We start from the raw sequence: 15968 nt of genomic DNA on the forward strand, positions 1-15968 counted from the left end.
CAAGGAGCCTTGTCTCTCGGGGAGCACTGAGCTTGGGAGTCCTGGGGAATCAGACAGACCATGCAACGGACACACTTACCTGCTGCATGATGCCTCGTTTCTGGTTCATGGCGGCCAGGTAGCGTAGAATCAACTTTGTGGCCTCGGTTTTTCCAGAACCACTCTCTCCACTGACCGGGAAAAGGACCAGAAGGAGACTCAACCAGTTCACTGCCTGTTCTGGGCTCCCCCTACCCCTACCCTTCTTCGACCCCCTATGACACCAGAGGACGTGGGCTGGCTGGCCCAGAGATGTCACGTGATCTTTCCCAGGTCCCATAGCAGGTCTGGCCTGACACAGACCCATCATCTGAGACTCCTCCCATACATACCCCCCGCCCACCCCGTACACAGAGGTCCCCGGCCTGACCCGCTGCTCACCTGATAATTATGCACTGGTTCTGTTTGGCATCAAGCATTTTGGCAAAAGCAAGATTTGCGATTGCAAAGAGGTGCCTAGAGAGACAGGCCACAGGTATCACTGGGACAGGACCCTGCCTCTCAAAACCCTCGGGTAGGAGAACATCTCTGTCCACCTCGGCAGCCAGTTGTGCTCCACCCTTCACCCTGGGGAAATGCTCCCTGCCCCGATTCTGGTCAGAGCCACAGAAATTTGGGGAGAGACCACTCGGCCGAGCAGGTGGACGACCCGCCACCAGCTGGCCCCACCCTTGGCTCAGGGGCAGGCAGGGACCCAGGGGGCCCCGGGACAGCCCCCTCCCCATCCCCAGAGATACTCACGGGGGGTTTTCTCCTAGGGCCCGCCCGCTGTACTGCTGCACCTGCTCCTGCCCATAGATTCCAAACATTCGGTACGGGTTCACCGACACCAGGATGCTGCCGATGTAGGTCTGCTGGGCACACGGTGGTCTCAGTTTCTCTGCCTCCTCACGGCCCTTCTCCCTGCTCCCAGAAGCCCGGAGCCCCGTTCTCACGGGGCCAGACGTGTGGCTGCCTGGCCTCCGTGTTCGCACCTCGGGCCCTCTCATAGTTTGATGGGTCACGTACTCTGGTAGTGGAATTTCAGGCACCGTACCGGGCTGAGGCTGGGAGGAGGCTAAGTGAGCAAAACCGCCCTGCCACAACTGTGCAAAGGTGGCTGTGTCAGCTGCTGTATCCTTCATTTATTCATAGTCAGGGCCAGGCCCCAGAAGCTTCTGCCTCGCGGTGAGGTCAAACCTCCACTGCCTGGAGTTGGGAGGGAGTCAGAAGTCCAGGGCACTCTGAGGTGGCCAGAGCCCTTGTGGGTGGCCTTCCCTCCTTCACTGTGGTTCTGGGCCTCTGGCCCTCCGTTCCACTGTTCTGGGGCCAGAGATTTCCTTCCATCTCTCTGGCCAACCCCTTCCTGGGATCCAGGTCTACAGATTCTAGGACTCTGGAAGCTTTATCCATCAGGTCCCCAGTGAATAGCCACTCATTTCTGGGTTTTCTGTCTCCAGGTCTCTCTCCCTGGCATCCACCAGTCTAAGACTCTGTATTTTAGGGTTTTGGATTTGAGAACCCCAGGCTCTATCTAGCATGTCATACTCAAACAGTAGAAACCCCAGAGTTCAAACCAGAAGCCACAAATTTGGCTTCTGTGGCTCAGCAGAAGAAATCTGTGCTTCCCACTGTGGCCCCGAGAGACAGACAGCTACCTCTTGATCTGAGCCCAGGGCAGACCCAGTCCCAGGACTTACATAGATGAGGTTCCGTTCAAATCTGGTCTTGAGGTTGGACAGCACGGTGGTCTCCTGGAGGTCTCTGAAAGGGCACAAAGAGGGGACATCAGGGCCCACCTCCCCCCTCAGTGCAGGGCCTTGGTCAGAAAGCCCTGAGTTCAAGTCACCAACCAATCGTGAGGCCTTGAGCAAGTTCCTTAACTTCTCTGTGCCTCCATTTCTTCATCCGTCCCATGGATATATACTACCTCGTGGGGTTGGGGGATTCTCCGGGGAAGCAAACGTGAGAGCTGAGTCACCATGACTGGATAATGATCTTGACCAGCATAGCCCTCACGTTTTGGGCACCTCCAACGTGCCAGCACCCTCACAATAACAGCCACCCACCCCCATTTTGCAGATGAGAAACCGAGGCACAGAGAGGCAAAGTAACGCGTCCAAGGTCTCCCAGCCAGTAGGTGGTGAGGCTGGGGTTTGAACTCAGGCCCGTCCAACTCAGAGCTTAGACACGTACACACTGGCTCCGGGACACTTCACAACTCCCACTTTGCAGATGAGGAAACAGAGGCTCTGGAGATGTTCTAGGAGGTGACGGGCACCCCTCGTAGGAGGAGGTGCTCGGGCCAGGAGCGTGCAGCCCCGAGGTGACCCCTTGCCGGCCCCACCCCACTCACTCCAGCTGTGTCATGTCCTCCACACCATCCTCCCGGCACTGGTCACGGAACCGTGTGGTAGGCAGGTTGCGGATGGAGTGCATCTGGGAGAGAGAGTCTGTGGTCGGCCTGGCTGGAGAGCGCCCATGGGTGGCCCCCTATCTTGGACACGCCTGGGACCTGCTCTTGTTGTGGAGAAGAGAACCCCGAGGCCAGGGCCCGGCCAGGTCCTGAGGCCTCCCTGCCGTGGAATACTGTGGCCCACGGAGCCTGCGTGCAGCCCTTACTCGGGGGACACATGCCGGCCTCCTGCCCGTGCGTTCCCTGTGGCAGGTGCTCCCAGGGGCTCCCGAGTATCCTGACCCCGGGGGGGAAGCACACGCACACACACAGTGTTCTCTCTGACTGCCTAGAAGGCCTCCCAACCTCAGGCTCTCCCACCCGCTCTTTCCCTGGGTGGACCCCAAATCCTTGCTTCTGCAACGACCTGATCCCCGTCCGGGTTCTGGTGCGTGGGGCCTCTGGGAGGGCTGACACTGAACCGCCCCGCCCAGTACCGTATCCCTGCATCCAGCCCGGGGCGAGTACAGAGACCCCTACACGCAGCCCCGTATGCAACAGCTCATGCAACTCCCACGCACACCCGTGGTCTTGCAGAATGCCTGAGGGCATACACGCAGGCCTGGGAGGCCTGGCCGGAGGCACACACGCTCGTAATACACACTCTCAACGCCCATTTGACACACTCTCGTGTGCACAGAGAGCCGGGGCTGTCTCAACCACACCTGGGGGTCTCAAGACAAAAGTCCCGATGCCACCCGTGGCCTGCGGGATCTCCATCCTGCCCACTGATGTGCACATTCGTGACACCCAGGATGCCACATACGCGCGGGCCCTGGCACACACACGTTACACACACACGCTTTCCTTGTCGGGCCACGGTATGCCTCAGAACGTGTCCCGGGCACAAAGGCCTGCATGTGACCTGCATGTCTGCAAGCACACGTGTGCTTCCTGCCTCTCCAGCCTCTCAGCTCCAGCCCGCACCCTTCTCTGAGCAGGCAAGGAAAGGGGACACCAGGACAGAGCCCTGCATGCCGCCTGCCTGTCAGCAGGCTGCTAAGTAGGGCACGTCAAGTATCACCCTTAGGCCCTGGCCTCCCGCCCACCCGTCTGGCCACGTGCGCCAGTGGCCACAAACCCTGAATAATTCAGCCACTCACGTATTCCAGGGTGAGGAGGGCCCAGGCATCCTTGCCCCTCACCCCCGGGCGCCCCGCGCCCCGCTCCCACAATGCTGCCGCCCACACAGCACGGGGCACCCGCCGCCGGGGCCAGGGCCCCCCTAGCAGCCAGGCCGCCCCGGTCGCCATCGCCGGGCCGGCTAGCTGCCCGCTCCACGGGGCACCGTCTGCAGAGGCTGAGAAACGCCCGCCACCCCCTGCGTGCCCCGCCCACCCCAGGCGTCCCGGGGGAGTCTCCGGTGACCACCCCCCTCCTCAGAGGGCCACCCAGCATCAGGCTCGCGTTCCTCCCTGAGCAGGGTAGCCATGCACGAGCTCGGCACCCTTCAGTTAAGCCACCTGCCCTGCACCCTACAGAGGGCCCAGACAGACTCCTGGCTCAGCCCCTGGTCCCCCGTGTGATCTTCTGGTCCTCATTTTCCTCACCATGCACTGAGGACCCAGAAGTTTGGGTCCTAAGCCCCTCACCCTTGGGCAGTGCAGAGTCCTGCAGCCCAGGGGACTGCCCTTAAGCAGGAATGCAGAAGAGAAAAAAGACTCCAGTCTGGGGGAGGGTCAGCAGGAGACAGGAGGAACAGCATGGACGTGGATGTGGGGATGGGACAGGGTGGACAGACAAGTCCTAAAGTTGTGTACTCAGCCAAAATCTCTGGGGGGCTGCTGGGGACAGACGCGCCATTCAGCCTGGCCCAGGACAGGGCTGCCCAGAGCACAGGCTGGGACAAGATCCCTTCTCTGAAGTGACTGGGAAGAATTTCGGGAGTCTCTGTACTGTGCCTGCCTGTGCTGGGCATCCTCTTGTCCAATCTTCCAGAGGCTCTGGGAGCCCAAGGCTGTTCTCCTCAGGTTACAGAGGGGAAGACTGAGGCCCAAGCAGGCGGCAGCTGACCAAGATCCCGAGGCCGTCCCTGTTTCCCAGCACAGAACCCCCAAGCCCTCCCTCTGCCCTCTGCCCTCGTACCTTGTTCCACCAGCTTTTGGGGCCAACTTCTTCCCAGGGGCCCCCATGGCGCAGGCAATTGGCTCCAGGGCCCAGGCGGCAGGACTGGGGGCGGGCGAGCACTCGTGGCCAGGGTCGAGGGGCTTCTGCCGGCAGCCAGAAACAGGACCAGAGCAAATTCCAGGCTCTTGGCTTGGGGCCGGGCTCCGGGTCCTGGCTTATCTGGACAGGGGGCTGCAGAGGGGCAGGACCAACTCGCTGGAAAGCGCTGAGTTTTTGCACCTGTGGCATGACCACTGCAAAACGCCCAGGCCCTGCCTGGCGCCACTCGCCCACCCTGGGCAGGGGCCCTGGGGCCCCAGTGGGTGCCAAGGGGGCTGGGGCGCTGGGCACTGTCCCCCAGCGGCGCCATGGCGGCCACGTGGCTCTCATCTTATCACATGTGGCCAGCGGGTAGGAGAGGCTGAGCCTTAGCGTCTTCCGCTCTGGCGCGGAATCCTTGGGAGGGGTGGGGGTGGAGGGCTCAGGCTCTGCTGGTGACTGAGGGCCCTCCGGAGTGGTCTCTTCTTCTGGCTTCTCAGGAATCGGGCTGGCTGATTTTACCAATTGTCCAGGCCCTGGGTCGTGGTGCCTACCCAGGAAGACACTGGTCAGGTCGGCGGAGGCTGGGTCCTCAGACTGGGAAGCAGGAGGCGGCACAGGGCCCACGTGCTGGAGGAAGGGGTTTTCGGGCACAGGGGGTGGCCTGGAAAAGCCCCGGCGGCTGCCTGCACCTCCCGGCCAGGGCGACGGTGGGCGCTGGGCGGGAGGCAGGTCCACGTCCCAGCTGGGGGCCAATGGGGGCACCGTCCAGGGTGTCTCTGAGTCCTCAGGCTCACGCTGGCTCTCCCGGCGCTCAGGGGCAGCTGCAGCCACCGGCCAGGACCCTGCGTTGGGAGGCCGCTGAAAGGGTTGGCGCACCCGGGGCTTCACGGCCCTGGTGGGCGGCTCGCTGAGTCGCCGCCATGTGTTCGGGAGGTGAGAAGGCAGGTTGAGGGAGCGACACCGCGAGCTGTGGCCCAACAGAGGGGGCGGGGAGGGCGGCCGCGGGGAGCCCAGCACGGGCGAGCGGGGTGGACCCAGGCGCCCAGAGCGGCGGTGCGGGGACGGGGGCTCCCGCAGCGAGCGGGGCCGGCGCGGCGGGGGTGAGAAGGGAGGCTGGAAGGGCCGAGCGCGGAGCGATGGCTGAGGGGACGGGGGCCCCACGGGCGAGCGGTAGCCTAAGCCGGGCAGGCTCCTCAGCGAGGGCTGGGGCGAGGGCAGCGGGGGCCAGGGGAGGCCGAAGGCCGCCCTTCGCCGGCGGGAGCCTCTGAAGGAGGGCCGGGAGCCGGGGAAGGCCAGCAGGTCCGGGGGCACCTCTGGGCTCACGGGAGGTGGCTCCACGAAGGCCCACCAGCTGGCGGGGGGCGTGAGGGGCACGTGGGCCGGGGCAGCCCAGGGCGGCGGGTGCCGGCGGAGGGAGCCGTAGGGCGACGCGGGCCGGGGCAGGCCCGAGAGGGCGGGGGCGAAGGGCGCGGCGGACGGGGGCCCTGGGCCCGGGCTGGGGGGCCGTCGGGCCGCGGGCGGGGAGAGGAGCGCGCTCCAGTGGGAGGGCGGCCGAGGCGCGGGCGCGGGCGAGGGCGAGGGCGGTCGGTGGGAGTTGTTGTTGTTGCGCGTCCGCGCCTCGGCCCTCCTCAGCACGATGGGCGTGCCGGGGCGCTCGGAGTCCATGCCGGCCAGCTTGTAGCCGAAGCGCTTGTAGGCCGCCTCCCGGACTGCCGGGCCTCCCAGCCGCGCCTTCTGGCTACTCCTGAGCCTCGGGATGGGCTTCTTTTCGGACAGCGTCTTTTTGAGGAACCGCGCCAGCGAGGTGGCCGGGCGAGGTGGGGGGCGGCCAAAGTCGGTGCCGAAGCCCAGGCCCCGGTGGGCGCCGAAGGCGGACAGGGCGCGCTGGAGGTTGCGCTGGCGCGGCGTGAGGAAGCCCCAAAAGGGGTGGGCGTAGGGCACCGGAGGCACAGGGGGCATCTCCTCCTCCTCCTCGTCTTCGTCCGCATCCCCCAAGGGCAGAGGGATGTCCAGGGAGGGGGGCAAGGACACGTCCAGCTTCTCCTTCCCGAACAGCTTCACCTGGGGCCGCGGGAAGAGGCGGAACCTGCGGATGAGGGATAGCTTGGACCTGGCGGGCTTGTCCATGCCTTGCTGCTCGAAGAAGGCGGCGCTGGGCAGGCGGAAGGAGGTGGTCTGCCGCTCGGCGCCCGCCTCCTCCGGCTCCTCCAGCTCCGCGATGTCATCCATGGGGTGGGCGTACGGGTTGTGGGGCGACAGGATGGGCGGCGGCACCCACGGGTACGCGAAGGCCGGCTCCTCTGGGTAAAGATAGGGCACTTCGGGCGGATAGATGGCCTGGTCTCCGCCGCCATAGATGCCTTCGCCGTACGGGATGCCATAGGGGGCGCTATAGGGCCCCCCGTATGAATCAAAATAGGGCACGTCGTACGGGAGGTCGTACGGGCGGTCGTAGGGCGGGTATGGCGCCTCGTAAGGTGCGTAGGGATCCAGGTAGTAGCCGTGTGGGTACGCCTCGCCCTGGTACGCATCGTAGTAGCTGTAGGGAGACGTGTACCCCGACGGGGGCGCGTATGGGGGCTCGTAATCGTCGTAGCCGTAGCTGTAGGGGTACGTGGGATAGTAGGGACCGCCATAATAATCCGGGTGGTAGTAGTCGTAGGGGTCCTCGGGCGGGTACCCGTGGGCGTGGTCTCCGTAGGGTGGCCAGGCCGGGCTGTAGGGGCCGTAGGGGCCGTAGGGGCCGTAGCCCATGTAGGGCTCCTGCTCCTCCTCGTACTGGTAGAGCGACTGCCGGTCGTAGTAGTCATCGCCCTCGCGGTGGTAGTCATAATACTCGCCCAGGTCCTGGAAGCCCTCGAGCCCGTACAGCGACTTGCGGGAGCCCGAGGGCCGGAAGGGGACCTCGTCCTCGAAGGGCAGGAAGCCCACGGGCTCGCCCGACTCGTAGATGCTGCGGCTGCGGGGGAACCTCCGGAGGCGGCCTCCGTGCCGCAGGATCTCGGCGCCCGACGGGAAGGGCAGCTTGCGGGAACCGACGCGGGAGCTCGAGCGGTTGAGCCAGGCGTCCAGCGTGGCCTGCTCGCTGCCGGACTCCTCGGCCTTCTTGATGAGGAACTTCTTGGTGAGCCAGTTGATGGCCGTGGATGCCTTGCTGAGCGACCGGGCACGCGGCCGCAGGCGGCCGTAGCCGCGCCGGCCCGGGAAGCGGATGACCATGAAGGACGGCTTCTTGCCCTTCATTGCCCGCTTCTTCTTGCCCATGCGCATTTGCGTCATGAGCTTCGACGTGGACTTGAGCACGGTGCGCGCCTTCTTCTTGCGTTTGGTCTTCTGCGGGCCGGTGTGCAGGCCCCAAAAGAAAGCCGACGCGCTCCGGAACTGGCCCTTCTTGGAGATCTTGGGCGTGCGATCGCGGAAGCCCATGAACAGCCGCGACGTCCCCTTCAGGCTCCGTTTGGGCTTCTCCGGCTCCGGCGCCTTCTTCCCCTTTTTCCCTTTCTTAGCTTTCTTCTCATCCTCTTCCTCCTTCGCCATGGTGGCTGCCTGCTCCCCACCGGGCCGCGGCCCGTGTCACCAGCTCTGGGACTTGGAGACAAGGGGACACACCGCGTTTCCTGCCCGCAGCTGGACACTCGGCCTCTTCGGGCTGGGAGCAGCCGAGACTGGTCTGGGTGGCCTGGGGAGGGACAGCCAAGCTTCTTCTGGCTCGGACCAGACTACGGGAGGGCGGATCCATAATTCATCTCCTCCAGAGCCGCCTTGGGTTTCACCCGAGTGGTGGTGGAAAGTGCATGGGTGTTGTTTACCAGGGAGCAGGGGAAGCCTGGCCCAGACCTGTGCTGGGGGCGACCATCTTGGCATTAAAATCGCCAGGAGGGGGACTGTTTTGACAAGTCAAGCTCTCCCTGTGCCTTAGCTGCCTCAGGTAGCTCCCAGGTAAATGCTGGGGTCACGGCTGCTTCACAGAGGGAGACTCTGAGTCCCAGAACAGGGAAGCCACTTGCCCTAAATCACCTAGCATATCTGTACTGGGCCAGAGTGGAGCCACATGCCCTGAGCTGCAGTGGGGTGTTCAAAGCCCACTAAGTTACCTTGGAGGGGAAACTTGGACCCACCAGGTCCTGGGCAAGGGAGGAGGGGAGTGGGCAGAGCACATGTCCAGCTCTGCGGTCAGTGTAACCAGAGCTGGCCAGCTCTCCGGAGCATGAATAATGCATTGGGGACAACTGGGTTGCCAGCTCAGAAAGCAGGACAAGGTGGGGGGCATCTTGGTGGAACTCCCGCAGGGCCCTGTGAAACCACACGCCAGGGGGCTGGGGTAGCAAAAACAGAGGATGAGCCAGTCCCGGCTCTGACTTCCAGCTCTGCCAGCCGCTGGCTGTGTGCCCTCAAGAAAGCCTTTTACCCTCTCTGGGCCTCAGTTTCTTCATCTGTAGGAGGGGAGTGATAAGCCATGCCCTGTCTCCTTTATGAGGAAGTAAGACTTGATGGAGCTCCTGGGTAGCATAAGCGGCTGGAGAGGCCACATGCATGGCTCACATCTGGGATGCCTACCCAGCCCTGGCCTCTCCTCCCAGTTTCTGCCCTTGCTGAGAAGGTAGTGATCGTGTAGCTCCTGCCTTCTGTGGGTGCAGCTGATTGCTCCAGGGTGGACATCTGACCCAAGGCCATGCGCCCACTCTCTGGCCAGTGACCAGTCCACTTTTGAGAATCTGCACTTTAAGTGGTAGGGGTTGTGGCATGTTAGACAAAGGGTGTGTGTGGAAGGTGGGGGGCGGTGGGGGGCCTCAGGGGCAGCAGCTCTGAAACCTGAGGCCTTAGCACTATCCCTCTTTTCCTCCTCCTCCCTCTGCCCAAGGATCAAGGATCAGGACACACAGGGCTCTGAATGACTGAAAACAGATCTTCAGTTCGCATAAGGTGGAGGCAGGGGCTTAACTGAGCCGACTCCAGAGCCTGGGCTTTCCTGGAGCTCTGGGGCTGAAGGCCCTGCTTAAACCACTGGGTAAGTGAGAGACCCAGCCAGGCCTCCATCCATCAGGCACCAAGGCCTCCACGGTGCTTATCTCTGACATACCACTGGAGGCCATGTCCGTGTTCAGGGCTCCCGCCTGGATTCCTCTGTCAGCCCGGCCCCTGCCCCTCCGGGGGTGCTGGAGGCAGCACACATTTGCTGGTTCATTCATTCATTCATTCATCCATTCAGTAGTATTTGTTGAAAGCCTGCTGTGGGCCAGGCACTGTCAGAGCACAGGGGATACAGCTGAGAAGGAAACCGAGGAAAACCCTGCCCTTGTGGCGTTGACATTACAGGGCTGGGGGGGATTGTCAACAAACAAGGAAAATGAGAGATGTAATCGGTCAGTTGGTGGGTAAGTGCTGTGGGTTAAAATAAAGCAGGGAAGGGGCGTTTGTGCAGCGTTGAGTAGGGGTCGGGGAAGGTGACACCAGGAAGTAACACTGGGGCCAAGAGCTGCAGGAGGTGAGGGCGAGAGCAGAAGACTGGCAGAGAAGCTGCCGCGTGGTGGTCCGGGTGACCGACGTCGGGGGCCTGGCCCGGGCTGGAGGCAGCGGAGGTGGAGGGCGGTGGTGGGATGCTGGCGTATTTTGCTGGTAGAGCCCACAGGATTTACAGAGAAGTCATGAGTACCTCTGAGGTTTCCTTACTGAACAAGGGGGAGGATGGAGAGGCCAGTGGCTGCGAGGAGGAAGAGCGTGGGCGGAGCAGGTAGATGTCAGCGTTGCACATGTTGGCCTTGCCAGGGAGTTGGGGGTGGGGGGGGGTGGCACTCTGCAGAGGTCAGGGCTGATGACATCAGTTCGGGAGCCAGTGGTATCCAGCCGGTGTTGAAGCCACAGCTCTGGAGGATGGCACCAGGGAATGAGTGCAGATGGAGGAGAAGGGATGAACCCCGGGGGCTGCACCGTCTGGGGACAAGGAGGCAGTGAGTGGCCGTGGAGGGGGGCAGGGCGCTGCGGCAAACGGGCACACGGGTCAGGTAAGTTGAGGACGCGCTGGATGTGGCTACGCGGAGCCATAAGGGTGGCCCCAGTGGAGCAGTGGGGGTGAGGGTAGTTACAGCCCGACGGGAGAAGGTTCTAGCTAGAAGGGAATGTGGTGGTCACAGGGGTGTCCGTGCCTGTGAACGTGTCAGACGCCACTGCATCACACACGATTTAGTTGGTAAATCATAAGGTGTGTGAATTACACGTCAATAAAGCTGTTACTGAAAAAGGAAGAGGGAGGGAAAGGAGTCCGTTGCAGGGAATCCATCCTGCGGAGCCCGTTGTGCACAGGGGAATGGCATGCACACCAAGCTATGCATTGCACGGAGACGCATTCCATGATGGACTGTCCAACAGTGCATGCTGGATAATACACACCTAGGCCTTTCTTTCTGTCATAGGTGCATGTGTTGGGGGGAAGAATGTATGTTAATTTGCTTTGACTTCCATGTAGAGATACTAGGAAAGATATTCACGAAGTTAATGAAAGTGGCTATCTTGCTGTCAACTTTCCCGTTACCGGTTGGATTTCTGAAGCATGTGAGTGTATTTCGGATCCAGATGAACACACCAAAAAGGAACATTTAAAAAGAAAAAAAGTAGGGGCGCCTGGGTGGCTCCGTCAATCAAGCGTCCAACTCTTCATTTTGGCTCAGGTCATGATCTCGCGGTTCGTGAGACCAAGTCCGGCGTCGGGCTCTGCGCTGAGAGTGGGGGGCCGGCTTGGGATTCTCCCTCCCCTTCTCTCTCCCCGTCCCCTGCTCTCATGCTTGCACGCTCTCTCCCTCTCTCAAAATAAACATTTAAAAAATAATAAAAAACGTGGAAGTGGAAAAAAGGAATTGGAAACAGTGAGTGGAAACACCCCTTTCGAGGAGCTCTTGGAAGAACGTCAGGGCCTGGAACCACAAAATCCAACCCCATTCTCTGACCGTATGTGCCATTTGAGGAAACTGAGGCCACGGCAAGTCATGTAGCCTCTGCCCCCGGGTCTCCTCGTGCTAATAGTAACTCCCACTCCCAGGGCTGACGCAGCATTACATGAGTGTGAGAGCTTGGCACAGTGACTAGCCTGGAGTAAACTGCCGTTATTATTAGTAATATTATTAGTATTCGTATTTTATCATCGTCGTTATTATTTTATTATTATTATTTTATTATTGCTGGAATCGTTATTACAGCCGGCTGCTCCTGTCCGCTCTGGGAAGGTGGTCTGGGTGAGGGCCAGCAGCAGGGCCTGCTCCCGTGACCCTTTCTGGTCTCTGGGGCCCAGGCTTGCCCCAGGCTATAGGGATAGTGTCCCCAGTCGACCAGGGCTATCCTTTGTCTGGTGGGCCTGAGTCCCACCTCCTTCTCGGTGTCCCCAGCCTCTGCAGCAGGCACAGAAGGGCTATCGGGGATCACGTTTCTCATTCATCCATTCATTCCTTGACATTGATTGTGTGTCTACTGTGTGCCAGCCACTGTGTTGGGTGCCGGGGGGGGGGGGGAGGGGGGTCACAGGGTTGAGTGGCACCAGGCATGGTCTCTGTGCTGGTGGAGCTCCCAGTGTCACGGGGACACAGACTCGAAGCAAAAAGCCATACCAAGGGGAAACTGCAGCCATGAGAAGAGCTCTGAAGGCCAGGCCACAGCCCAGTGCATTGGAAGACCAGGAGGGTGCCCCTGAGTAGGTGAGCCTGAGCCAAGATCTGAAGGATGAGAAAGAGCTAATCAAATGAAAGAGGGAGCAGTGTTCCAGGCAGATGGAACAGCATGTGCAAAGGCCAAGTGGTGAGAGGGGCAAAGTGATGCAGAGCATGTAAAGCGAGAAGCAGCCAGGATGGCAGGAGGGACCTGCCCCTTGAGATATGGAGGCTGGAGTGGGACCTTGGTCTCCATCCCTAAGGTAGTAGGGAGCCTTGGCACGATTTCAGGCTGCCAGGATGCTATGACCAGATACGCATTTTCAGAGTAAAAGTAACCAACACTGACAACTTTTACTCTGTGCCAGGCTTGGTCCTGAATGCTTTGCTATTACCACTGAATGCACACAATGTATAAGGTAGGAATTGCTATTCCCGTCTTATAGATGAAGGGTGCTCTATTAGGTTACATCACTCAGCAGAGAATCCCCAGCGAGGAAGTGAGAACTACTGGGCCACACAGCGTTCATTCAACCCTCACTACAACCTCAGGAAGTAGGTACTGTTGTTCTTTCCACGTTACAGGTGGGGAAACAGGCCCAGAGAGGTCTAGTAAGTTGCCCGAGGCCACACAGCTTGAAACCAGATTCGAGCTCGGGGAGTCCGGCTCCAGACTGTCCATGCCCTCAACCACTGCCTCTCACTGCTTCTTGGAAAGTGGTGTGGGAAAAGCTCTTGGGCCACCATGTGGCGAAGGATGAGGAGGGGACGCACAGTGGAGGCCGGGAGAGAGAGGACAGCGGCTCGATCTGGGACAGCTGTGATGGCGCGCACTCAACACAGCCAGTGAGGGGCTGCGCGGGGGCTGGGGTGAAGGTGGAACCTGGGGGACCCTTGGGTTGGCTTGGTGCAGCTGCGTGAACGGGGGAATCATTCGCTAAGATGAGCGGAGAGAGGCGGGAATATGACGGGGTTGGTCTAGGACACGGAGGGTTGGGGAGACAGAGGGAAGTCGGGGAAATTTAGGCCCGCAGGGCAGATGAAACAGAGGCAGGGGGTGGGATGAGCCTGTGAAGGAGGACAGAGCAAGAAGTCGGGGGCTTCCCACGCCAGCCCTTAACGACTGTGTGGGGTAGAGGTGAGGCACTGACTGTGCCAACCTTGCTGGGCCTGGTAAACGTGGTTAGAATGGTCGCCGTTGGGCGCCTGGGTGGCTCAGTCAATTAAGTGTCCGACCTTGACTCAGGTCATAATGTCATGGTTCGTGAGTTTGAGCCCCACATCTGGCTCTTTGCTGTCAGTGAGGAACCTGCTTCAGATCCTCTGTCCATCATCTCTGTCCCCCTTCCCCACTGGTTCTCTCTCTCTCTCTCTCAGAATAAATAAATAGACTTACAAAAAAAAAAAAAGGATGGTCACTGCTCAGCAATGTGTAGCATCGGGCCGGGGCAGGGCTGGTGGGTGAGGAGACTGACGCGGGGGAGAGGTGCTCAGAGCATCTATGCCAGGAAAAAAGAGGTGGCCACGGGGAATGACACGTCCAGGGGCTCGTAATTGTTTCCGTGGAGGAGCTGTGGGCCTGTGAGCCGGGGAGAGAGGCCTCAGGAGAAACCATCCCCGCTGACATTTTGATCTCAAGCTTCCTGCCTCCAGAAAGTGTGAGAAAATAAATTTCTGTTGCTTAGGACCTCCGGTCTGTGACACTTTGGTTACGGCCGCAGGAGCAAACGAATAGACTTGTTGGCAGGTCAATGGGACAGATTCGGGAAGACAGAGGGAGAGAGAGATTGAGAGAACAGAGGGAGGTTGAATTATCCACGCAGTGTGAAAGCCCTGAGAAGGTGGCCCGGACTCGGCCTCTCCATCATGGAGAAGTGGGTGCAGATGAACACAAGCGTTTGGGGGTGAGGAGTTTCCTAGCTGGGATCTGAGGGGAGCAGGGGGCGGTTAGAAGAGCTGCTGAGGGGGTGCCCGAAGCAGTCGGAGACCCTCCCCCACAGGTGGTTCGAGCTTCCCAGCACTGTTTCCGGGGCCAAGCCAGAGGGCATCTGGAGGGCGGCTGAGAAGGATTCTTGCCAAAGGGGGTTTGGGACAGAGGCAGCGTGGAATCTCAGCGAAGCTGAGGGACAGGGAGGCAGACACACAGACAGGGGTGAACATTCTCGCCCTGGGCTCCTTTGCACCTGAGTCTTGTAAAGCTGCAGGCTGGGCCCTCTGGGAAAGCAGCCCTGTAGTCTGCGGACGGGCCTGAGAGAGGGCTTGGGTATTGTTGACCTTCACAAAGACAATCAGGTTGTCTGAGCAGGAAGGGACTTCTATCAGCCCGGCCAGAGCCTCCTAGCACAGAAGGCCCAGGGAGGGTGAGAGGTGGCAACAGGGGGGGCCCAAACCTTGGAGCTCACCCTGGTGGGGTGGGGACCTTCTCGAGCCCTAGGGGTACCTCCTCTAGCATCGGGCACTGCAAGCTGCCAGTTCACACCGACCTGGGGGTGCATAGCATACGGTTCCTTTGGCTCTCACGCAGGCCCATGCGTGACCCCGGAAAGCCAAAAATTCCGACCCCGGAAAGCCAAAAATTCAACACAGAGATACCGGTTGCCCTGATCTAGGAACACACAGACCTGGCCCAGGAAATAGTCCGTCCATGGTGAGGAACACGGCGGCCCAGTGGCTGGAGACTCTGACAATGCCTGCCCTGAGCCCCGTAGCCTGGGGACGCCCAGACCTCTGGCCTCATCTCCCACCCTTTCACAGCCAGCTTGGCAGACAGAATGGGCCTGGATCTGATGCTCTGCGAACACAGGGCCCTTCCCTAACTGTAAGGCAAGAAGTGGCAGTGGCCATCACCCAGGCAGAAATGCTTACTTGGGACCTCATGGCCAGGCCTTGTGGCAGCCGGGAGAAGGGCTGAAGTCAGCCACTGAGTACTCACCTGTCTTGGCATACCACCATCACTAAGAGGGGAGCTGTATGGGCATCATGCCCGCTTTATGGATGAAGACACTGAGGCCCAGGGAAGCACCTCACAGTGAGTTAGGGGCAAGGCCCAGCTCTTCCACTGCCCCCTCCCTTTTTCCCCTTGCTGCAACCTGTGGGGAGGTACTTGGGGCAGACCCCAAGGGCCCTGGGCCGGGGTCTTCTTACCTGAGTCCTGTGGCCTGCTCCCTGCCTGCATGCCGCCTAACGGGGGTCCTGTGGCTGGCCCCAGGAGCATGGCCAGCCTAGCAGAGCAGCTCAGTGTTGCGGGGAAGGGAGGCCCAGCCCACCACGCCGACCGCCTGGGGCCCCATGTATATTTAATGATGTCTATTATTCCTGTTTTGTCTCCGGAAAGGAGCCTGAGCAGCTGACAGAGGAGCCAAGAACAGCCTGGAAAGCTGGGCAGTGGGCCTGCTCCACACTCCAGCTGGATCTGAAGACCCCAGGGGAGCCCTCTTTGCCTCCTGCCAGCCCGGTGCCTGGTAGCCCCACAAAACCTGTTACCATGCACTCCCAAGAGGCACACCTCCTCCAGGAAGCCTCCCCTATGGCCCAGAAGACCCAGCTGGGGTCCAAATCCCAGCTCTGCACTTAGAAGCTGTATAGGGGCGCCTGGGTGGCGCAGTCGGTTAAGCGTCCGACTTCAGCCAGGTCACGATCTCGCGGCCCGTGAGTTCGAGCCCCGCGTCAGGCTCTGGGCTGATGGCTCAGAGCCTGGAGCCTGTTTCCGATTC

The 15968-nt window shown here is 60.8% G+C and overlaps 1 protein-coding gene across 1 annotated transcript in view; it reads right to left on the bottom strand.

Moving 5' to 3' along the window:
- Positions 1 to 8648, bottom strand: part of MYO15A (myosin XVA) — a 52756-nt gene extending 44108 nt beyond the window's left edge. The window contains exons 1-6 of the mRNA XM_045487588.1: positions 4559 to 8648; positions 2375 to 2457; positions 1719 to 1782; positions 781 to 890; positions 421 to 495; positions 74 to 170 (exon numbers count right to left, since the gene is read on the bottom strand). Coding sequence (XP_045343544.1) covers positions 74 to 170; positions 421 to 495; positions 781 to 890; positions 1719 to 1782; positions 2375 to 2457; positions 4559 to 8158 — 4029 coding nt within the window. The 5' untranslated portion in view covers positions 8159 to 8648. The remainder of the gene's footprint in view (positions 1 to 73; positions 171 to 420; positions 496 to 780; positions 891 to 1718; positions 1783 to 2374; positions 2458 to 4558) is intronic.
- Between the last annotated feature and the right edge of the window lie 7320 nt (positions 8649 to 15968).

Source organism: Leopardus geoffroyi, chromosome E1 (genome assembly GCF_018350155.1).
Source record: "Leopardus geoffroyi isolate Oge1 chromosome E1, O.geoffroyi_Oge1_pat1.0, whole genome shotgun sequence".
NCBI lineage: Eukaryota > Metazoa > Chordata > Mammalia > Carnivora > Felidae > Leopardus > Leopardus geoffroyi.